The sequence below is a fragment of the Artemia franciscana genome, chromosome 5, assembly GCF_032884065.1.
Source record: "Artemia franciscana chromosome 5, ASM3288406v1, whole genome shotgun sequence".
In the NCBI taxonomy this organism is placed as follows: Eukaryota; Metazoa; Arthropoda; class Branchiopoda; order Anostraca; family Artemiidae; genus Artemia; species Artemia franciscana.
Window position 1 is genome coordinate 35,671,250 of NC_088867.1, and position 25,175 is coordinate 35,696,424.

Consider the following 25,175-nt stretch of genomic DNA (forward strand, 5'->3'; position numbering starts at 1 on the left):
TTGAGAGTTCAAGGTACGAAATTAGGTCTTAAAATTATTGTTATTAAGACCAAGTCACTTAAGTAAAGAATAAATTAGGATGGAGTTGAAGTCATATACAAATAAAACTGACCAAGATAATAGCATCAGTGACACAAAGCACAATTAGACAAGTGGGAGCATACATAAAGAACATGACTTTCTACGCACGGGGGGTTTCATTCCAGTGGATGAACATCTTGAAAGAATAGGAAGTTTGAAGTTAATATTTGGACACTAGAAATCACTTAAATGAGAGACTCCCAGGATAATACTAAAACGTGGGTGTTCTGACAGGTTCAAAAGAATATGCAAGATGTTTTTCACAGGAATTGTCTAACAATACTTTTGGTACTCGCCTAAGCAGCTGTAAGCCTATATGTAAGGAAACTGATCTGTACGAACACTGTATGGTTCGATCCCCTCGGTATAATAAGAGAAACGCTAAGATGCTAAAGCCATGTTTATTGTTAAAAAACATGGTCATTGGCAACCACCCCCCTAAAAAAAATAAATAAACAGGACGTCTTCGAACTGATTCGGAAGAGGTCTTAAGAAAAATTGAAACGGTTAGTAGGAACCTCATTGGTTGGGGTAAAATTAAATTCGGAACAGAGTGGGGTACAAGAGGAACATGCGCTGCTGTGTTAGTCCCAGGAGACTATGTTTCTTTGGGTTGTTAGTAGTAACAGTAGCTATTCAAATATTTAACCCTTTTTATTCAGAAAAATTTGGGCTCCATAAATTTTTATCTTTTTTTTACCAGCCTGTTTTCTGGTTTTTAGAGGCTTTACTCTATGTCCCTTATTATTTAATTCTTATTAAGGTTGATACATTTAATTAAAACAACGTTATCTGCATCCTCTGATACCGACACTATAAATACTATCTGCTACTATGAATTATCGTCCTCTGCGTGGGTATGGGAACACCACCAGTTTCTCTTGGAATATAACCTTTTCTGTTTCGGATTATTCATCACAACCAATAGTTTATTTCATAGCCCCAGCCACAAATAAAATATAAATATGATATCTCAACTAAGAAAGGACAATAACAAAATGCCTATCAGTACCATAAAGTGCGGATGAGCTGCATTAGCTCAATTTTATATATTTGATTTTCTATGACACACAGCTCCCATGTTGCACAGCTATTGTGCAACATGACTTTCTTTATGTTTATCCCCAAAAGATAGGTACAATACAATAATTTTGCAATACTACCAAATTACACCTGAAATATTTAAAAGAAGAAAAAATAACGAAATTTTTACTTTTATCTTGCTTGGCTCTCCTGTGAGTGTACCGTCTAAAATAACGCCAGAATTGAAGGATTTCTCTAGAAAATCATTTAATTTCTCTTCATCGTGATATGAACTGGATCCAGATGTTTCTAAGAGCATATAGAAAGGATGTCGCTGAATAGGGAGTCTAAAATAAACAATTAACGATATCAAAGCTGGAACTTGTCAAATTTGGGATTTTTTTGTTGTTGCTTACAACCCATGCATATATACAATATTGTAACAAAATAATTACAACCCCAACAGAGAAATGGGCTCGTAATTAATGGTGTAACCAACACAAGAATTAGATTTTCATCCTAAAAAATAAATATAAATTTGAGAGCCAAGATCTTTCGAGATCATCTTAAATAAGTAAACACGTTCTAAAATGGTCAATAACCGAAGAAGGAGCCTGAGTCAGCGCATACTTCTTTCAGAAGTAATTACTTGGGTTAGGTATTTTAAAGTAACGTTATAATATCACGATGGTAGGTCAATTCCAAATTGGCCAAATCTGGTATATTTGCGTCAGAAAGTTTAATGAAGAATCGAGGATAAATACTGCAACTGGCACGTGATAGGTTAGGTAACCACAACGCATGGTCTGATCACGACTGTATTTTCGCTCGATCTAGAACTGACACTCAGTCACGCAGAGCGTGGAGTCGTGACGACATCTAATCTGAATGTTGTTTTTTTTTCGTTATAATAGTTACAAATGTGTTCTTTAGTACTTAGGTTCTTTCGTAGTCATAGTTCCTTAATAGAAAGTAGGATGATTTATTTATGAATGTTTTTGCGATTACTACAGTTAGAAAAATAATCGTTTTTCGTTAAATAATGTTTTGTCGAATGATGTTGGTAGCCGGTCGGAATTTTTGGATAAACAGCCTGCAAGGCTTAGTAAATATATTGCAGTAGATGATGTGCGTGCACCCATTATGCTGTCCGGATTCCAGAATTGCCATTTAACCACTTCACACGAAGATTAGTTGATATAATTAATAAACTGGACAGTGAGGTGTAAGTGATAGGTATTTGTGAATCATTTATTAGTGAACAGTGTCCTGCTTCGTTATTTAATTTTCCAGATTACACACTTATTTCCAAGAACCGGTCAGCGATGGGAAGGGGAGGTTTAGCATCTATAATCAAGGATGATGTAAAATTTAAAGTAAGGGAAGATTTGTCATTATGGATTGAAGGTAAGATTGAAACTTTCGCTATTGAAATAGTGACAAGTAATAATGATCCACTTCTTATTTCATGGTGTATAGAGCCCCTTGTGCTAGCCCAGATTTTTTCCTAGCGGAATCTGAAATTTTAATTTCTGAAATAATTCGAAATTTTGATAAAATGGTAGTCATGGGCGACTTAGCTTTGATTTATTTGATTTTCAGGCCAATAATTTGAATTACTTTAATGTCATGCTTTCATTTGTTTTGTTTTTTTCGCTAAATTCTATCCCATCCCAATTAACGGACCATTCTGCAACTTTGATCGATAATATTTCCGTCAGTAAAGTTTTGGTGGAAAATAGCACGCGTGACGCATTAACCCAATCTGGTTCAGACCACTTACCGGTTCTTTGTTAGTTGCAGAAGTTAAAATTCTTCGGCGTAACATGAAAGAAGTCAATCCGGCTAAATTTAAAAAAGAAGTTAGTTCGTTGGATTGGAAGGTGGTTTACAGTGAAAAGGATGACGCTTCAAAAGCTGTTAATATTTTTTTTCAGATATCCTTTACACTGTGTGTGAGAAAAATTGCCCACTGAAAGAAATTAATTGTAAGAAAGCTAAACCGAGAAAGCCGTGGATTAATGATGAAATTTTGAGTTTAATTGGCCAAAGAAATGAATTGTATTGTCAATATCTTGATAAGCCATCAGAGGTGACTTTAAATGAGTTTAAAGAGTTGAGAAATTATGTAAATAAATCAAGAAGAAATGCAAAAAAAAAGTGTTATTTAAACCGTTTAAACGACATATTTAAAGAGTAAGGAAGGTAATATAAAAGATACTTGGGGAATTGTCCGTGAAGTGATACGATGTGAAAAAAAGATACGAGTACAACCAAATTAAAAATTAGTAATAGAACTTGATGAAAAATTGGAAATAGCAAATTCCATGGGCGGTTATCTTTCGAAGATTGGTAGTGTTACACAGAATGAAGTGTCTAAAGGTGGTGGTGCCGACAATCTTAACACACATCCTTTAAGCACGCAGGATGGGTTTGAATTTGTACCATGTGCTATTGAGAAGTTGAAAAAATTGTTTTTGGTCTTAAATCAAATTCTTCTGGTGTAAATGGATTGAGCCTAAAGGCTTTTAAATTTGTGTCGGTGTATTTAATTTGTCAATTGTTAAAAGTCATTTCCCGTCGGAACTAAAATGGTCAAAAGTCATACCTTTACATAAAGGTGGAGACCCCTCGGACTCCTGTAACTAGCGACCGATTTCGATTTTACCTTTATTTAGTAAAATTTATGAAAAAGTTATTTATAAGCGATTGCATAATTTTTTGGATCCGAACAAAATATTGTATGATGACCAGTTCGGTTTCAGAAGTAAACATTCCACAAGTTATGCATACACCTTCTTTTAAGTCTTGGTGATAATGCTCTTGAAAATATTCTGGCTTCTTTAACTGTTTTGTAGATTTCCATAAGGCTTTTGACACTATTGAATTTAATACTCTTCTGAGTAGACTAAGCAGACTTGGGTTAGGTAGTACTTGTGTAAAGCGGTTTTCATCGTACTTGCACGGCCGTACTATAAAAGTTGCTTTGATATATTAAGCAGAGAGTTCAGTGATAAGTGTGGAGTGCCTCAAGGTTCCGTGCTTGGACCTCTACTTTATCTTATTTACGTTAATTCGCTGGCTTTACATGTTGGAGAGGAGGCGCGCTGACCTCTTTCGCGGACGATACTGCAATAACAGTAATTGGTAGTTGTTTGGTGGAGGTTATATTTAAGGCTAACTTAGCGCTTGAACGTTTACGCAGTTTTACAGTTGATAGTTCCCTGGCAGTTAACGCATCTGAAACAAATTACATTATTTTTAGTAGAACAGATAGGTTACTTAATGACAATAATAGCACATTTTTTGGACATTTACCCATTAAACAAGTTTTTGAAATTGGGTATTTGGGGTTTTATTTAGATAATAATATTAGTTGGAAAAAAGCATTGTAGTGTTATTGGTGCGAAAATTGCTACAGGTCTAGGAGTTCTGAGATGAGTAAAAAAAACACTTCCATTCAAGATTTTAAAAATCATTTATTTTTCCATTCTTCATCCTTATATAGATTACGGTTGGGTTCATTGGGCCAGCAGTTTTTTTTCTAATTATAAAAGGATCCAGATTTTGCAAAATAAAAACATTCGATTAATTGCGGACATAAAAGAGCAGGTCGAATCCAAAACTATTGCTAGCTTTTCCCGGTGTAACGTTTTAAATATTGGTCAGATTCGTGAATACCAGGCATCAATTTTTGTGTTCCAGAGCATGAAACATATTTGCCCTGAGTATTTTCATGATTATTTTTCCATGAACCAGGAGCACCATAATTGTGATACAAGAAATTCACAATTTTTAAGCCATGAAAAAAGAAATGTCGGATCATCATATATGGTTCATAATCTGGGGCCTTCTGTTTGGAATAATCTACCGGCTAGTATCAGGGAGTCTGTCACTTTATACGGTTTTAAAAATAAATTGAAACCATTTTATTTAATTAATATATTTTGAAGGGCGGGAGGTTTTTGATGTTTTTTTCGCAGTTTTTAAGGGTGGGGTGGGGGCTGAAACCGGAAAAATGAATATTTTGTTGTATAGTGTTCATGTGTATGTGTTGTTATTTTTTGTATATAAGATAGGCTAGGTGGATAATCATGAGTTGTTATGTTTGGATATTTATTTACAAGATATAAATCATAACAGGAATTTGCAGCCCAAGTCCTTAGGATTGTCTTTTTGCTGCAATAATTTATTAGTAGTGTCATTTTTATTTATGTTTATATTGTGGATAAAAATAAAAAAATAAAACCAAAAAACTAGACCAAAATCCAATTTGGCAATCTTTATTGCAATATTCAATATTGGTCGTTATAATGATAGACGTAAAAAATTCCAAGTACCCTCTCTGCTACATATTGAACTATCTACAGTGGTTTTAAATCTGTTCGAAAAGTATTTAGAAAAAAGATTGTACAATAATTGCAATAAGATGCAACTAAAAAGTGACAAATTATTTTTAAAGCTAAAACGGAACAATGTGTATTAAGAAATACACAGATCTAATATTTAATATCATTTTTAAGTCTTACTCTTAAATATTATCAATGTGAAGTCGAAATGACAGAAAAGGGTCGAAGAAAACCCCCCAAATAGCGGCGTGATTCTACCCTATAGAACTTATGCCCACAAACTTAAGGCTAGCACAACAGTTTTGAGCGTCACTTTTTGGCATCGTTTTAGTAGAATTTTGGTATAAAACAATTGGAGAGAGAGACAATTGGTTAGCTATACTAGTAGTTTGAATCAACAGTTGAATCACCGCAGATGGGTTCTTCACTTTGACAGAAAGCTGTGTCATATGCAAACAGAATCTCAGGCCGTTATTCACCCTAGTAATGAGGAGGTTCCCGGTTTAAGGAATGCCAACCCCCTTCGAATCCCAGCCCGGACAATTTTTTTAAAAAACTTGTGGTGTTATTAATTTTCTTCAAGATGCAGGCGCTTGTTACGTAATAGTGATTTGTTTACGTGGAGATTTGTTTGATTGTTACATTACTGAGGGTTGCTTAATTATGGAAATGATTTCTTTGGATGTTACAAAATAGGTCTTGTTAAAATTCAGAGCCCCGTCAAATCAAACGTGCAACGTAGATTGAATGCAATGCGAACGTAGATATTACACCACAGTTTCTTTGATTGTTAGAAACCCACGAGGGCAAGGAAAAGACCATCAGGGTCCTGCCAAATCATGTTTTGTTCGGTTTTTATGTATTCTCTTCAAAACATTTCAAGACGTTTTTAAGACATTTTTCCTCAGGACGATTGCCAAGACGTTTCAAGAAACTTCAAGACGTTTTTAAGATGCTTTTAAGACATTGTTCTTCAAGACGTTTTTCAAGACGTTTTTTAAGACATTTTTCTTCATGACGTTTTCCAAAACGTTTCAAGACATTGCAAGACATTTTTTCAAGACACTTTTTTTCAAGACATTTCTTAAGACATTTTTCTCAAGACATTTTTATTCAAGATTCTTTGGTTCTTACATAGTAGGGAATGTTTACGTTAAGGATGACACATTCTCGTGTGACTTGTTTCATCAGGGTCCCGTGGGGAATCCCGTTTATAACTAAGTAGGACTCACACATGAGGTGTTACGTAATGACGATACAAAAATGGGTGTTACGTAATACTTCACATTTCTTTCTTCGGGATTTTATTTTTATTTCAAGTTTTGATTCTTTCTAGGCTTTTTTCAAGAGTTCATGTTCTTCAAGATTTTTTCCTCGGAGAACCTTTATATTTCAAAGATTCTTGTCCCCTTTAGGAATCGAAAGAGCTTTTCCCTCGACATAATGTGCCCAAGGCAGCTGGACCAAGAAAGCCTTCCTATTATTTTGATTTGGGAAATATTTTCTAATAGAATCGAAAAATCTATGGATCGCTTGTCTCCTGTCTGCAATAATTGACATGCGGGGGAGAAAATCAATTGCTGGAAATTGGTTACATTTGATGTGCACCTGTTCGTCAAGTAATACTTAAGAGGGTATTATCAGATAATATTCAGGATTGTTCTTGACACATTTTTTTTATGTAATAGAGTCTTTTACTCTATTGAAACTTAAATGTGCCACCAGAGGTGAAATAAAAGCAAGAGTATTATTATTGCTAGAGTATGGTACACCTTCATATACGACCAAAAGTATATTTTTTCCTCTTAATAACCCATAGTTTTACACTTATATTAGGGACAATTTCGAACGAGAATACATATTTACATAGACTATAAGATGCTTAAATTGCATTAGTGAAATACATAGAAGTTATAATCCTGGAACTAGAAATCTTAGGGATGGAGGTTTTTTTGTACATGCAAGTTTTATCAATGAAAACTAATTTACAAGCATTATTGAAACACTGTATTCTTAGGACACTGAAATCAATATTATACAGGCAGGAGGGAGATATTTTCAACAGGACATTTTCAACAGGAGATATTTTCAGAAATTCACCATAAGCATATCCTCAACATCAAAAACATAATATTGCATGAAAAAAAAATACTTTTAACCAATAAATTTATATCTATTTAGAGGAAGGGGGGACTTATTAGACGTAAATGACGTAAATTCAAGGGGGCATAAGACTGTGACTTAATTCTATATTTTGTTGATTTTTTTTCTAAGTATTATTTCTGGCAATTCCTAGCCTGACACTTAATGGCTGAAAAACGGCACCATCTGGCAAGCATTATCATACATACGGTGTTTTTCGGGCATTTTCCTGCAACAAATACGTTTACACTAGAATAGATCGTTTAAAGTTGATGAAAAATCCCCAATTGCGTTTTCCTCTGATGACTACTGGCAACTGAGGCCAGCGTGGCACAATTTACCAGCCCGGTGAAGCCCTCTGGCGCATATTAACACACATAATCGTTTTTCAATCTTTTTCCCGCAAAAACTACTTTATAAACTAAAAAAGACCATTGTTCTTATTTGAACAGGTGAAACATGCCATTTCATTGTTAGATTGCGATGTTCCATGCCAATTCCCGGCCTATAACACTCAATGGTTGACACACGGCACCCTCTAGCAAGCATTATTACACATATGGCATTTTCGGGGGATTTCCTGCCAAAATGTCAGTTTACGCTAGAATCAATCTTTTAAACTTAATAAAAAAAATACCCAATAGCGTTTCTTCTGATGACTCCTGGCAATTGAGGCCAGCGTGGCACAATGTACCAGCCGGATGACACTCTCTAAGGTACATTATAACACCTTAGGGTTTTTCAACCTTTTATTATATTACTTCAACAGGGAAAAATCGCCATTTTATTGTTAGATTGAGACGTTCCAAGGCAATTATCACATATGGTATATTTCGGGCATTTTCTGCAAAAATATTCGTTCATATTATAGTCAATCGTTTAAACTTAATGAAAAATCCCCTAAAGCGTTTCTACTGATGACTCCTGACAATTGAGGCCAGTGTGGCACAATATACCAGCCCGATGACACCCTCTGGCGGACATTATCACAACTAAGGTTTTTTCAACCTTTTCCCCAAAAAATAACTACATAAACTAAAATGACAATTACATTTACTCGAACAGCAGAAACTTGGCATTTTATTGTTAGACTGCAATGTTCCACGGCAATTCCCAACATTTGAAACTCAATGGCTGACACATGGCACCCTTTGGAAAGCATTAAAGCATTTTGGGACATTTTCCTGCAAAAACATCCGCTTACACTGGAATCGATCGTTTAAACTTAATAAAAAATCCGCAATAGCATTTCTTCTGATGACTACTGGCAATTGAAGCCAGCATGACACAATATACCAGCCCGATGAGACCTTCTGGCGCATATTATCGCACCTAAGGGTTTTTCAACCTCTTTCCGACAAAAACAACTTTATAAACTAATAGTGACCATTGTGTTTATTTGAACAGCGGAAACTTGCCGTTTCATTGTTAAATTGCAATGTTCCATGGGGATTCTCAGTCTGTGAGGCTCAATAGCTGACATAGGGCAGCCTCTGGCATGAATTATCCCACCTAAAGCATTTTCAGACATTTCCTACAAGAAAAACATTTACACTTGAATCAAACATTTAAACTTAAAACAAAATTCCTAATAGCGTTTCTTCTGACGACTCCTAGCAATTGACGCCAGCGTTGTACTTAATGGCTAGAATCAGGGACCGTCTGGCGTGCATTATTACACCTAAGGCCTTTCCACACATTTTCCTACAAAAATTACCGTTTAGACTAGAAACGATCATTTCAACTTAAAAGAAAATTCCCAATCGTGATTCTTCTGATGACTCCTAGAAATCGACACCAGCATGGCACACAATGGCTGGCGTATGACACCCTTTGGCCTGCATTATCACACCTACAGCATTAACAGACATATTAAGTTGATTTTTTTCTTCACCTACAGCATTTACAGACATATAATGAAACTAGTTGAAGTTGATTCTTCACTTCGTGAAACTGGTTGTATGTTGGTTTTTTGTTCGTGAAACTGGTTGTATGTTGATACTTTCTTCGTGAAACTTAATGTATCTTGATTTTTTTTTCTTCTTCGTGAAAAATGATCCCTGTTGGTTGATGTTTTTTGTTCGCGACACTTGTACGTTAATTTTTTTCTCTTCATGAAACTGGTTCTATGTTGAATTTTTGTTCATGGAACTTGATGTATGTTGATTATTTCTTCGTGAAACCCGTTGTATTTTTATTTTTTCCAATGAAACTTGTTGTACTTTTAGTTTTCTTCGAGAAAAGTGTTGTGCGTTGATTTTTTCTTTCGTAAGATTTAATTTATCCGAATATTTTTCTTCGTGAAACATGTTGCATGTTGGTTTTTTTTTCGTGATACTTGTTGTATGCTGATTCATTGTTCGTGAAAGATAATATGTGTTGTTTTTTCTTCGAGAAACTTATTGTATGTTAATTTTATTATTCAAAAAACCTTGTGTATTTTTCAGTTCTTCTTCATGACACTTGTTGTGTATTGATTTTTTTCATGAAAATTGTTGCATGTTGATTTTGATTGTGAATCTTGTTGTATGTTAATTTTGTTTTCTTCGTGAAACTTGTTGTATGTTGGTTTTATCTTTATGAAAATTATTGCATGTTAATTTTTCTTCGTGAAACCTGTTGCATGTTGACTTTCTTTTTTCGTGAAACTGGCTGTATGTTGATTTTTTGCTCATGAATTGTATGTTGCCTTTTTTCTTCATGAAACGTGATTTAGTTCAAATTTTGCGTCGTAAAACATCTTGTATGTTGTTTTTTTGCTCTTGAAACTTCTTGCATGCTGAGTGTTTGCTCGTGAAGCATAATGTGAAAAGTAACGTATCTTAATTTTTTCTTCCATGAAACTCGTTGTACATTTATTTTTTCTTCGAGAAGCATGCCGCATGTCAAATTTTTGAGTCGTGAAACCTGTTGCACGTGGGTTATTTCTTCAAGAAACGTAATGTATGTATGTCTTCGAGAAACTTATTTTTATTTCTTCTTAATGAATCTTCTTGGATGTAGATTTTTCACTTCGTGAAACTTGTAAGTTGATTTTTCTCCTCGTGAAACTAGTTTTGTTCGAGGAACTAAGTGCGCGCTGATTTTTTGTTCATAAAATTTGCTGTATGTTGATTTTTTCTTTTCACGAAGCTTGATGTATGTTGATTTTTTCTTCGTGAAATATGTTGCATGTGTATTTTTTCTTTGTGAAACTTCTGATGACTTATATTTTGTATTATATATGTATGTATTTTATTTTGTATTATGTTATATGCTTTACATTAGTATATATAATCTATTTATATTATATTTTGTATTATCTATTATGTTTTGTTATATTTGTATTATGGTGACTTACATTTTGTTATATATATTTATTACATTTGTATTATCTTCGTGAAACTTGTTGTATGTTAATTTTGTTTTCTTCGCAAATCTCGTTGTATTTTATTTTTCATTATGAAACTTGTTTTCTTTATTTAATCTTCATGAAACTTATGCTATGTTGGTTTTTCTTTGTGAAACTTATTGCATGTTGATTTTTTTTTCTTTGTAAAACTTGTACGTTAATTTTTTTTCTCTTCGTGAAACTGACTGTATGTTGATTTTTTTTTGTTCGTAAAACTTGTTATATGTTGATTATTTATTCGTAAAACTTGTTGTAGGTTGATTTTTCTCTTCGTGAAACTTTAACGTTGATTTTTCTCCTCATGAAAACGATTTTGCTCGTGAAATTTAACAGATATTTACGATACTTAAAAGATGCTTACCAGATATTTATTTAAACATATATCTATGCATTAAAATGCCGGAAAAACACCATACGTGTGATAATGCTTGCCAGATGGTGCCGTGTGTCACCTATTGAGTGTCACAGGCTGGGAACTCAGAGAATGGGAAAATTAGAGAATTAGAGAATGGGAAAATTAGAAATTAGAACTTAGAGAATTGGGAAAATTAGAGAATTAAGTCACATTCTCTGTGCCCCCTTGAATTTACCTCTAATATGTCGCACCCTCCTCTGAACACGGCTAGATTTATAGGTCAAAAGTAATGGTTTTCATGAAGTACTAAATTTTTGATGTTGTGGATATATTTATGGGGAATTTTTCAAAATTCATGTTAGTAATTCTAGATAAAATGACTTTCTAGTTGAAAACATCTCCCTCCTAACCGTATAACATTGATTTTAGTGTCCTAGGAATAAGGTGCTTTAATAACGCTTGTAAATTTGTTTTATTAATAAAACTTGTATAGACAAAAAGGCTAGGCCTCCATTCTTTAGATTTCTTGTTCCAGGATAAAACTTCAATATATTTTACTAGTGCAATATCAACATCTTGAACCGTACGTACATAGGTATGCTCGTTCAAGATTGCCTCTAACACATGTGTAAAATCCTGTGTAGTGAAGAGGAAAAGATAGCCTTTTTATCGTATATGAAAGTGTACCATATTCTAGTCATAATTTTTGCCTTTATTTCACCTCTGATAGCGAATTCAAGTTCCAATAGAGTTAAAGACTTACAAAAAAAAAATGTGCTAAGAACAATCCTAAACATCATTTGGTAAAACCCTCTGAAATATTACTTAACAAGCAGGTGCACATCAAGTGTAAACCAATTTCCAGTAATCGATTTTCTCCCCCACATGTCAATTATTATAGACATAGGATACACGCGATCCATAGATTTTTCGAAACGCTTCTATTAGATAGTATTCCTTCAATCAAAATATTAGGAAGGCCTTCTTGGTCCAACTGTAAGGCGCACCATTCTGTTGAGGGGAAATCTCTTTCAATTCCTAAATGGGACAAATCCTTGGAATATAAAGGTTCCCTGAGGAAAAATCCAGAAGAAAATGAAATGAAAGAAAAATGAAATCCTGAAGAAAAAATATCTTTAAGTATTACGTCACACCCACGTGTACATCGTCATTACGTAACCCCCCATGTATGTGTCCTCCTTAGTTATAAGCAGTGATTCCCCACGAGGGCCCTGAAGAAACAAGTAACACGAGAATGCGTCATCCTTAACATAGATAAACATTCCCTATTGCGTAAGAACCAAAGAAATCATGAAGAAAAACGTCTTGATAAAATGTCTTGTGAAAAACGCCTTGATGGAAAAGTCTTTAAAAAAGTCTGGAAACATCTTGAAAAACTTCTTGTAGAAAAACGTCTTAAAAAACGTCTTGAAATATCTTGAAGAAAAGTTTCTAAATAACCTCTTGAAGAAAAATGCCTTAAAAAAGTCTTGAAGACAAATGTTTTAAAGACGTTTTGAAATGTCTTGAAACGTCTTGAAGAAAAATGTCTAGAAAACGTCTTGAAATGTTGTGGAAAAAACATTCGCTATTACGTAAAAACCAAAGAAAACATGATTTGGCAGGGCCCCTGAAGATTTTTTCCTTGCCTTCGCAGGTTTTTTAAACAATCAAAGAAACTATGTTGCAATGTCTACGTTTGCATCTTGCTTTGGCGAGCCTCTGAACTCTAACAACTCCTATTACGTACCATCCAAATAAATCATTTGCATAAGTAAACAAACCCCTATTATGAAACAACCAAAGAAATAACCCCAATGGCGTAACAAGTAGCTGTATCTTGAAGAAAATTAATAACAGTTACATCATGAAGAAGTTTTTTCACTGTCCGAACCAGGATTCGAAGGGGGTGGAAGCCCTTAGACATGGAACCACCTCACTACTCCCCCTGCCTCATCGTGGAAGATTATTGACATAAATAATAAAATCAAACCTAATCTAGAGCCTCCTGGGACACAAATATCTTCAAGGTCATTCAGACTTGACAAATGGTCAACAACATCAACCACGATCAGACGACCACAAGGATATGATCTTAGTGTTTATAGCCCCCCCCCCCACGCTCTCACATGCCTATATTTTTCATCTTATTAAAAAGAATATTGTGGCCTAGAGGATCAAATATTTGTTATTTTTGTTGTTTTTTTTAAGCAAAGAGCTAGGTTTTTACATGGCAATGCTTATCTAAGCTATCAAGCAGGAACCAATAAATATCGAGGAAGTCTTTTTGTGAAAATTTTCCAGAGAACTTGTATTTGAATTTTGAGATATAGACAATCATAATCCGATTTCCAGATGTGTACAAAATGCAATTGATTTTATAGTTTGATTGATTGATTAAAATATAGAAAAATTTATCCAAAATGGAGTTTCTCTAATTTTATATTTTATACCTTTAAACAAAGTAGGCTATAGCTTAAAGCAAAAAGTCTCTCTAGGTAATAAAAGGGTAAACTGCTTTAAAAAATTGTAATAGTATAAAAGCAAAAAGTATAAAATTCTCACCTCAGTCCAAGATTTTTGGTTACACATTCCATTGACTCGTCGTCCATAAATTCACAAGAAGAAAGAATTTCGTTGAGGCTTTGTTTGGCAGACTGTACTGTCTTCAGCACATTTTCAAAGGATTCAAGCCCTAAGATTAATGAGAAAAGTGAGATTAAAATTTTGGGCTATTTAAGAAAATCTTCGAGTCGAAAACATAATTGACTAGAAAAAAAAAACATAATCTAATGGCCAAGAACAATCGCCACATAAGTGATATCCCAAAGCAGAGGGCATGCGTTAGACTAATTGTTTATACTGGCAGAATATCATCGGTAATTGGGATACAATAAATCTTTGAAAAATTAAAAAAAAAACATATGCGAAATCCTAAGACTTCGAGCACTCTTCATATTACTTGTTGTGCAATTAGTTTTAGACAAGTTCGGAGCTCCAAAAAGATTCCAATTACTAGAATATTCCCATTCTGTTCCAAAATATTTATTGAAGACTGTAGCATTTTTTTTTCGTCATTGTGCTTAATAACACAAAACAATTAAATTATTTTTATACAGATTAAAAATTGTCAATGTATTTTTATAGTAACAACAGAGTTATCAAGTAGAGTTCTTTTTAATAAGTCAAATTAGCTCAATTTATTGTTGTAAGTATTTCAAGGCTTATTGGTGCAAATTTAGCTTCATATTGCAATTTTAGCCGGACAAATATCAAGTTTCTGACCAATATTTTTCTTTTCGTCTAACGAACAAAGAATCTTATCATATAATGTCAAATACCATCATGCTAATTAATAAGCTCTATTGTACCTTGAAAATTATTTTCGGAACTTCGTTTATTTTTATTTCAAACGTAATTGCCCATAAGTGTGTGTGCGTCTTCTATGAATGATTAATCTTGAAACTGGTATGAGATACATGTGGAGTAAAAAAAATAATTGTATTCTAGAAAAAAAATGTCTCTACACTAGGTTGATTCTTTATATACATTTCTCTTTTATTCCAAGATCAGACTTGGTTTTACAAAAAAAAAATAACAACAAAAATTTCTCCTTTTAAGTTTTATTAAATAAAAAAAACTTGTTTTTTAAATGAAAGTAAGGAGCAACACTAAAACTTAAAACGAACAGAAATTACTCCGTATATGAAAGGGGCTTTTCCTCCTCAATGCCTCGCTCTTTACGCTAAAGTTTGACACTTTCTCTTAACTCTATTTTTAAAACAGTATGTAAGTTTAGCGTAAAGAGCGGGGCGTTGGGGAGGAAAAGCCCCTTTCATATACGGAGTAATTTTTGTTCGTTTTAAGTTTTAATGTTGCTCCTTACTTTCATTTAAAAAAACTAGTTTTTTTTAAATTTAATTTCTGAACGTTTTTGAGTTAATACATGTTTGATTTTGGCTATCCATTTTTTTTTTTTTTTTTGGCTAAATGGCTTTCTCTTAGTTTTGATCAGACGATTTTGAGAAATAAGGGTTGGGGAAGGAGGCCTAGTTGACCTCCAATTTTTAGGTTACTTAAAAAGGGAACTAGAACTTTTAATTTTTAAGGAACGTTTTTATTAGTAAAAAATATACGTAACTTAAGAATTAACTTACGTAACAACCTTCTATATTCTTATATTTTTATATATGTAAATGAGGGGGGTTTTCCCCTCGTAAATACCTCGCTCTTTACATTAAAGCTTAAGTTTTGACCCAATTCTTTAAGAATGACCCCTGAATCAGAAAGGCCGTAGAATAAATAGTTGAAATTACAAAAGATACTTTAGCATAAAGAGCGAGGTATTTAGGAGGAGAAGAACCCATCATACGCGTAATAATCTCTTTTAGTTTCAAGTTTTAATGGTACTCCTTACTTTCAATTGATTAAAAATTTTCATGTTTATTTTTTCATTGTTTTTTTTTTATAGTAATGCTAGAAAATCCTGAGCCCTTTTCATTGAATTTCTATTCCCCCATGACATATTCCTCCAATAAAAGATTCTCCAACGTAGCCCCCTCCCCTCAAACCCCCCCCCCCCCCAACCAAAAAAATCCCCCAGAAAACGTCTGTACACTTCCCAATAACCATTACTGAATGTAAACATGATCAAAGGATGTAACTTGCAGCCCCTCCCCCGGGGACTGTGGGGGAGTAAGTCATCCCCAAAGACATAGTTATTATGGTTTTTGACTATGCTGAACAAAATGGCAATCTCAAAATTTTGATCCGTTGACTTTGGGTAAAAAATGAGCGTGGGAGGGGGCCTAGGTGCCCTCCAATTTTTTGGGGCACTTAAAAAGGGCACTAGAACTTTTCATTTCCGTTAGAATGATCCTTCTTGCGACATTCTAGGACCACTTGGTCGAGACGATGACCCCTGAAAAAAAAACAAATAAAAAACAAATAAACACGCACTCGTGATCTGTCTTCCGGCAAAAAATAAAAAATTCCACATTTTTGTAGATAGGAGCTTGAATGCGATGGTGTGATTTTCGTTAGGATTCTATGACTTTTAGGGGGTATTTCTCCCTATTTTCCAAAATAAGGTAAATTTTCTCAGTCTCGTAACTTTTGATGACAAAGACTAAATTTGATGAAACTGATATATTTAAAATCAGCATGAAAATTCAATTCTTTTGAAGTATCTTTTAGTATCAAAATTCCGTTTTTTAGAGTTTCGTTTACTATTGAGCCGGGTCGCTCCTTACTACAGTTCGCTACCACGAACTGTTTGATCAAAGGATACAAAAAGAACCTCGTTTTCCAGATTCGAAATTCTTACTCAGAGTTTCGGTTCTGGACATATCTTTCATGTTTAATGAAATTCAATTCGAAAATTATTCCTAAAGTATTTCGATATTCGTCTATAGTGTGATAGGAGAGAAATTGCTTATTTTAAGCTATATATGTTTTCTTTATTCGCCGTTACTTTCTTGTCAAATATTTAACCTAAGTGTCCTAAGTATAAAACACTAATTTTACTAATTTTTTCGAATCATCGTTTTTCTTTTCCAATTAATCGTAAATTAAGAACATCATATCGATGGCCAGAACTTCGACTATAATAGAGCGTTCCCAGTTGGTGTGACGTTACGAAGTTTAGAAATCTGTTGTCCATGTTCAAAGATCAAGGTCCATCAAAGAAACAGTGTCTCAGATTAATACAAAGAACATCAAAACCCGCAAAAAAAGAATGTGACGACAATAAAGTCTTGAAAGAAGAGCCAGGGTTAATATTGAGGTGGTGGATATCATGATGGCTTGTCAGATCTTTTAATAAGTTTTCTTTCGATTAATTAAGCAGCATCTCATATCACGGGTTTGGAAGCCATCAAAACTACCAATATTGGACAGGTTTACATCTTCGTTTTGTCTTTGAGAGTTTTCTGCAGCAACTCAAAGTAACAGGTTTGTAGTGACTTCCTATAGGATTGTGTATTTGCATGTGTACGTGAGGGAGGGGGAAGGGGGTAATAATTCCTGATAATATGAATGGTTAAAGGTATCTCACTATGCTGACAGATGAAACTAGGACATCCATCAATAGCTGGGAGGGTATCAACAGTTGATTTTTATACATGATTTTACATTTTCTTGATTTTTTGTGAATGGCTGAACAAACATAAAATGAACAAAAATAAAATGACCAGCTAGAAGCTTCGATTCATAACCATGCGAGTTTTTATTCAAGTTTATTAAAAGATTAGATTTACTCAATGAGAAAAAAGAATTTGAAGAACGAGTACAAAAAGTAGCTTCAGCCATCCGACAAGATTCTCTGAGAAAATCAGTCGATGCAATTTGCCGTTAGGCTTGAAAAGACACAGGCGAATGCTGCTACACATATCGACCTTTAAATAAAAAATTAAATAAAAAAAACTAGTTTTTTTAACTGAAAGTAAGGAGCGACATTAAAACTTAAAACGAACAGAAATTACTCCGTATATGAAATGGGTTGTCCCCTCCGCAGTCCCTCGCTCTTTACGCTAAAGTTTGACTCTTTGCCACAATTCTACTTTTTAAAACAACTAAAAACTTTAGCGCAAAGAGCGTGGGACTGCGGAGGGGACAACCCATTTCATATACGGAGTAATTTCTGTTCGTTTTAAGTTTTAATGTCGCTCCTTACTTTCAGTTAAAAAAAACAAGTTTTTTTATTTAATTTCTGAACGTTTTTGAATTAATGCATGTTTGATTTTGGCTCTCCGCACATAAATTATTGAAATGAAATTAGTATATAAATTTTTTTTTGGCTAAATGGCTTTCTCTTAGTTTTGATCAGACGATTTTGAGAAATAAGGGGTGGGGAAGGAGGCCTAGCTGCCCTCCAATTTTTCGGTTACTTAAAAAGGCTACTAGAACTTTTAATATTCAACGAACGTTTTTATTAGTAAAAAATATACGTAACTTAAGAATTAACTTACGTAACAAACTTTTATATTCTTATATTTTTATTATGTGTACGAGGGGGTTTGTACCCTCGTTAATACCTCGCTCTTTACACTAAATCGTAAGTTTTGTTCCAATTCTTTAAGAATGACCCCTGAATCAAATAGGCCGTAGAATAAATAGTTGAAATCACTAAAAATATTTTAGCATAAAGAGCGAGGTATTTATCTCCTCCTAAATACCTCGCTCTTTATGCTAAAGTATTTTTAGAACCCTTCATATGCGTAATAATCTCTGTTTGTTTTAAATTTCAATGCTATTCCTTACTTTCATTTGAAAAAACGTTTTCATGTTTATTTTTTCATTGTTTTTTTTTTATAGTAATGCTAGAAAATCCTGCGCCCTTTTCATTGAATTTTTTCCCCCCATGGCATATTTCTCCAAGGAAAGATCCTCCCACATAGCCCCCTCCCTCAACCCTACCCCCAAAACCAAAAAAATCCCCCTGAAAACGTCTGTACACTTCCCAATAACCATTATTATATGTAAACACTGGTTGAAGTTTGTAACTTGCAACCCCTCCCCCAGAGAATGTGGGGGAGTAAGTCATCCCCAAAAACATATTTATTAAGATTTTCGATTATGCCAAACAAAATGGCTATCTCAAAATTTTGATCCGTTGACTTTGGGAAAAAAATGAGCGTGGGAGGTGGCCTAGATGCCCTCCAATTTTTTTGGTCACTTAAAAAGGGCACTAGAACTTTTCATTTCCGTTAGAATGAGCCCTCTTGCGACATTCTAGGACCACTTGGTCGATAAGATGACCCCTGGAGAAAAAAAAAAAAATAAAATAAAAAATAAACACGCACCCGTGATTTGTCTTCTGGCAAAAAATGCAAAATTCCACATTTTTGTAGATAGGAGCTTGAAACTTCTACAGTAGGGTTCTCTGATACGCTGAATCTGATGGTGTCATTTTCGTTAAGATCCTACGATCTTTTAGGGGGTGTTTCCCCCTATTTTCCTAAATAATGCAAATTTTCTTAGGCTCGTAACTTTTGATGGCTGAGACCAAACTTGATGAAACTTATATATTTAAAATCAGCATTAAAATGCGATTCTTTTGATGTAGCTATTTATATCAAAATTCAATTTTTTAGAGTTTTGGTTACTATTGAGCCGGATCGCTCCTTACTACAGTTCGTTACCACGAACTGTTTGAAACCTCATGTTACGCGCGTTCTTTGACAATCATTTTTTGTTTGAAAAAATATAGGTTAGATATTACAGAACTTTAGAAACAGGGAGTTATTTTTCAATCATAATTTAGTTTCCATGGTCTATAGATAGAACTCCTTGTACTTAATTCATTGTGAAATTAGACTTCACTGTTCTTCCTTTTTGGTTATTTTGATATTTAATATTGAAAAAATAGTTTACGAAGGGTCCAATTTTGAACATGTCACAAGTCTGGGTGGCCAATTTTCATCTCTTTGAGATTAGAACCGTAGATTTGTTGGTCATCATTTTCATTCATTGGAATACTTTTGCCGTATTACAAGAAGTAAGCACCCATATCACCCAAAATAGTAACTAAGGTTACCAGTGTTGAACCACGGCAATTGAGTACCAAAACCTAGCTACATCTATTAAGAGTAAAAGATGTCTCTTTTAAGGTCTTAATTTTTTTTTGCTTATTATTTATTTAAAACTAAGGTTTTTTTTAACAGGAAATCCTCGTTTCTTTCTCCTTTTTTTGCTGGCGTTATCTTAACACTCAGAAGGACATGAGACACAGCTTGTAATATCAGACACATTATTCTGATTTACTAAAACTGTTATTTTACCATATTTAGAAAAAGGAGAGAAAGAAAGAAATAGAGGGGGAGAGACAGAGAGGGTATATACACATATATATTATATATATATATATATATATATATATATATATATATATATATATATATATATATATATATATATATATATATATATATATATATATATATATATATGTATATATATATATATATATATATATATATATATATATATATATGTATATATATATATATATATATATATATATATATATATATATATATATATATATATATATATATATATATAGGGGGGGGGGCTAGAGAGAGAGAGAAAAAAAGATATGAAGAGATATTATGGAGCCACAGCTACCGAAAATAAATTGTTTTCAAATATCAAATCATTTTCACTAGTATTGTGTTTTTTTTTCTTTTAAAATGGGTTAATATTAATTTATCAATAAAAAAGGGAAGAAAAGCTTACCTAGAAAAGCAACATGAAAAGAATTTGGTCTTTGGGCGCATTGAACTGCCACTTTAGTTATAATACCAAGGGTTCCCTCCGATCCAACAAAGAGATGTTTTAAGTCATAGCCAGTATTATCTTTCTTGTTAGTCGTCATCATATCTAACCTCTCTCCGTTGGCAAGAACCTTAGAGAAATAATATACTTTATGCGTGTTATAATTTTTTTTCCATGAACTAAAGTCAGTCTCCTTGATTGACAACAGATGTGGGGTGAGGGGGTACAAAGCGCATTGCGTTCTACATGACCATTGTCTAAGAAGTGGTATCTAACCCTTCAGATTAATTGATAGCAAACCGTGTCAGAAAACCTAGGAACTATAGAAAACTAGCTTATGTTTTAATTTAGAAAAGAAAAAAATTAGACATGAATAAATACCCAAAATAAAACAACTACAAGAATTGTGTGCTATCTTTGTCCTCAGTAAAAGGAATGAATATGAATACCGATTCTTTCGAATCAAAGGAAAAACTGGAAATATCTGGAGCAAACAGTAAAAAAAAACACTTTTTTGAAGAATTTACTGTTTTAAACAGCAGATTTGTTTTTATTTCTTTTAACAGTATATCAATAAAATAAATAAGAATTAGTTGTATTTTGCTCTTTATGTCAGCTACCACGACATTGATACTATTACTTCAGAGATGGCTGAAATTTTAGCCCTAAAACGTAAGAAGGGTCGCATTTTCAGTCAGGAGCTCCATCACAATACACAAAATTTTGAAAACCTTTTTATTTTTTACTTCAAAGTGTTATAACAATTTCCCCCAACTTTGTTATGCAAGTTCCCCCGCTTTGTAGAATTCTTTTTTGAAAACTAAGGAATGTGAACCTGTCAACGACAGCTGCGACGAGTAGGTTAAGTCTCTGCAGTCTTCCTGATCTTGACTACCTTTGCTGGGAATTTTCTAGTCAGGAATGATTATCTAAAACCTCTGACGGACGAGCAGCTGCAATATGGAATGGCCTCTCAGCAGAAGTTATCCCCAAAAAAGCAAAAGCATTATCCCCAACTCCTTTGGGGGATTTTCACTACCAAGAATGGTGGCATATCAGCAAGTTATTGATGACACTGCAAATATTAGGCTAAAAGAAAATCCTTCTATCGCAAAAAAAAATGGATTGCATGCAATGGGACTGCATTGCATGAAAAACACTTATTTTGTTCAGCTAGCTATATGTCTTTTCACCTAGTGAGAATAAAAGCATAAGCAATCAAGAAAAAAACTCACAGCTTCAAGACCAAGAATACTGCCATGGAGATTTCCGTACCTAAGCAAACGGATTCCTCCAGCATTCGTTGCCACGTTTCCACCAATATGGCAACTCCCTTTTGCGCCAAGGTCTAACGGCATCATTAGGTCATACTCAGCTGCTTTGTTATCTAGAGCTTCCAAGATACATCCACTTTCACAAGACAAGATACCTGGATAAACATGAAAAAATAGAAGGAAACAGATTTAGGAGAGAGAAATATATATATATATATATATATATATATATATATATATATATATATATATATATATATATATATATATATATATATATATACATATATATATATATATATATATATATATATATATATATATATATATATATATATATATATATATATATATATATATATATATATATATATATATTTATATATATATATATATATATATATATATATATATATATATATATATATATATATATATATATATATATATATATATATATATACGGATTGAAAAGGCAAAAAAAGTGAGTGAGAGGATGGCCAAGCCACCGATTCTCCTTTCACCCTTACCTATAAACGTTTACATGATTATATTGCAAGCACAACACTTTCAATTTATCCCGTTTTTGTTTTTCGTTGTTTTTTATGCAGCTAATTTTGGCTTACTGCAAGACAGCGTTTAATTTCTGCGGATTTTACAGAAGAAGCGGGGCTCGGAACTGGTCAATGAATATCGCATGATGTTAAGAAAACTGCATATGGTCCATGCCTGGGGTCAAAAGGATGGTTTTGGATTTTCTTTAAAATACCAAGGACATCAAAATGAAAACTGTTTTATTGCCCCCCTGGCTTCCTCTTAGGTCTACTCATTCACGAAAACTTGGATTTGCTATGATTTTTATTTTGGTTATTATACAATTATTAAAATGTTTCTTCTTGCGTAAATTCTCCCCTTTATATCCACACTGAACCGTGAACCAAAAAAAGCCGACACAAAAGCCGAACCGAGCGATGGTAACGCCCAAATATAATAAAGCTCTGCAACAATCAATCGCACCGTTTGCTACTGAATAAATAGGCTAAAGAAAGTGTCAGAATTAAGTAAGAAAAAAGACAATTTTTCGAATCAGACAGAAAAAAGTTCTATCGCTATGTCAATATTAAACTAATAATTTAAACCAATAAACTAAAATCAATAACTAATAAACTACACAGTGATTTTTCATCTATAGTATTGGATGAACAAAGTGAGCCATAAGACCATCCAGACCCTCCTGTTGCTAAATTGTCAGTAAAAAGAAAGGCAATATTTCCATTGATATTGGCTTAAAACTTATTCAGCAGGTACATTGGTGCAATCAGACCTAATTAGTATAACTCAGAGGCATACAGCCTTTCCCAGGTCTTTGCACCAAAGTGGTCAGATGACTTGGACCTTACAGGGCAAGTACTTTAACCAAGGGAACACATGAAACAGATTTTTAGAGGCGCGCACTATTTCTGAGCCTTGCCTACATTCCACACAGAAATGCTCAGTTTCACATTAAATTTTTTAGGTGGGTACAATCAAATAAAGGCATTTCTCCAAGAAGTTATGAACCATCAACGTTAAAGTTCCAGACAGTAATTAGTTTCAACATATCATGGTTTGAAGATTTTTCTTCTATCCCTAAGAGTGACTTGTAATAAAGAATTAACAAGTATTTTCATGCCCAGGCTGTGATTCTTCTGCTAAATGTCTATTATTGGTTTGTTATATGCATTTGAGGATAAGAACTTTTTTTTAGTCAGCATTGTGAAAACTGGCTTATAATCAAAAACTGCATAGCATTTACATTTTCAATGGGAGAGATTGTTCTAATTGTACAGCTGTTTATTGGTTGTCAATATACTTGAGGATACAAGAATTCGGCTTCATCCATGTGGATACACAACAGTTATAAACAATAATGCAAAATAATGACATATTTTAGAGATTATAACTAGCCTAAAATGTTTTTATGGCAAGCTTACAGAAAGACAGAGCCAAATACTTATAATTAAGACACTAGTAACATATATGAAATTAGAGAAGAAGTAGTGCAATCTTATATTTCACCTACTGCACTTTGGGAAATACCAACATAGATAATTTTGGGTTTTAGGTTTTGTGGCAAAGTAGCAAAATCTTAGTATGGATAGAGTGTGTGTTATAAAAATAACAACAACAGTGGGTAGGTGTAAAGAAATAGAGATTAAGATTTATTTTTAGCATAAACATTGTGTTTCGTCCTTAAGGAATATGTCATTATTTTTCTTGAAAAAAAAATTTTCATGGGACCTAGTATTTTACAAGTTTGAGAGGTTGGCAGTCAAAATAATCAATGGTGAAGAAAGAAAGAACTTTGGTCAGTAAAGCCAAATAAAGGTTGCAGCAACATTTCACCTTGGCCAGGCAGGGGCGGATCCACTGGGGCACTATCCTCCTTCCAAGATTTTTCTGGCACTATCGCTCTGTCATTTTTTCTTTAGTGTTAAAATCAAACTTGTCAATTATTCATAGCATATCTGCATAATTAACAACGAAAAAAAGCTTCTGATGAAGGCCAAGAAGGAAGTTGACACTTAAAACGAAGGAAATTAACTTAGCTAGCTTCCTTATTGACATTCCTAGGGAGAGGCTAAAAATTGATTTGAATATGAATCCCATTGGCAAAAAAAATCTCTGATTACTCCTAGCTTCTTTCTTGACCTCCTTAGGGAGATGTAAATATAAACAGCCAGGTTCGGTTCGATTGACAGGTAGAGTTATAGGCTGCACTTTAGCAAGTTATTACAAGTTCAAAATGGATAATAAAAAAAAAATTGGACACGAATATAGAATTGATAAGAGACAAAGACCCATGTCTGAAAGTGGAAGGGCAACAAAGGACATTTCTGGACTAAGAAAGATAAATCGAAACAATTTCTGGAGTGAATGTTTCAAACAGGGTACCCTCTTTAACTGATTGTTTGTTAGATGTAATTGTTCTTTCTACTGATTCGTCTCCACAAATTCCATTTTGTCCGCGAATCCGCATGATACCAACTTAGCCTATATTATTTTCGCAAAGTGCTTTCATCGCCTTTAAATGCAAAAGACGCCCGTTGCTACATGAGAATTAAGTCTTTTAAACTGTGTTGAGCGTTCAAAAATCCAATCGGTTCAATTTCGCGGCACCTTTTCGATATTCAATTAAGACTCGATAGCACAGGAGTATGCCTGTAGAGTAATTAGCTTTAAAGAGACTGTTTCCCCTCCCCCCTGGTCGTAATTTTTCTATACAAATATAGAACTGAACAAAA

At 33.6% G+C, this 25,175-nt stretch overlaps 1 protein-coding gene across 1 annotated transcript in view; it reads right to left on the minus strand.

The window, feature by feature from the left end:
* The window catches only part of LOC136027331 (D-2-hydroxyglutarate dehydrogenase, mitochondrial-like), a 57,603-nt gene that overhangs the window by 13,385 nt on the left and 19,043 nt on the right, over positions 1-25,175 (minus strand). The window contains exons 3-6 of the mRNA XM_065704467.1: positions 21,853-22,046; positions 20,579-20,747; positions 13,907-14,036; positions 1,295-1,451 (exon numbers count right to left, since the gene is read on the minus strand). Of these exons, the coding sequence (XP_065560539.1) occupies positions 1,295-1,451; positions 13,907-14,036; positions 20,579-20,747; positions 21,853-22,046 (650 nt within the window). The remainder of the gene's footprint in view (positions 1-1,294; positions 1,452-13,906; positions 14,037-20,578; positions 20,748-21,852; positions 22,047-25,175) is intronic.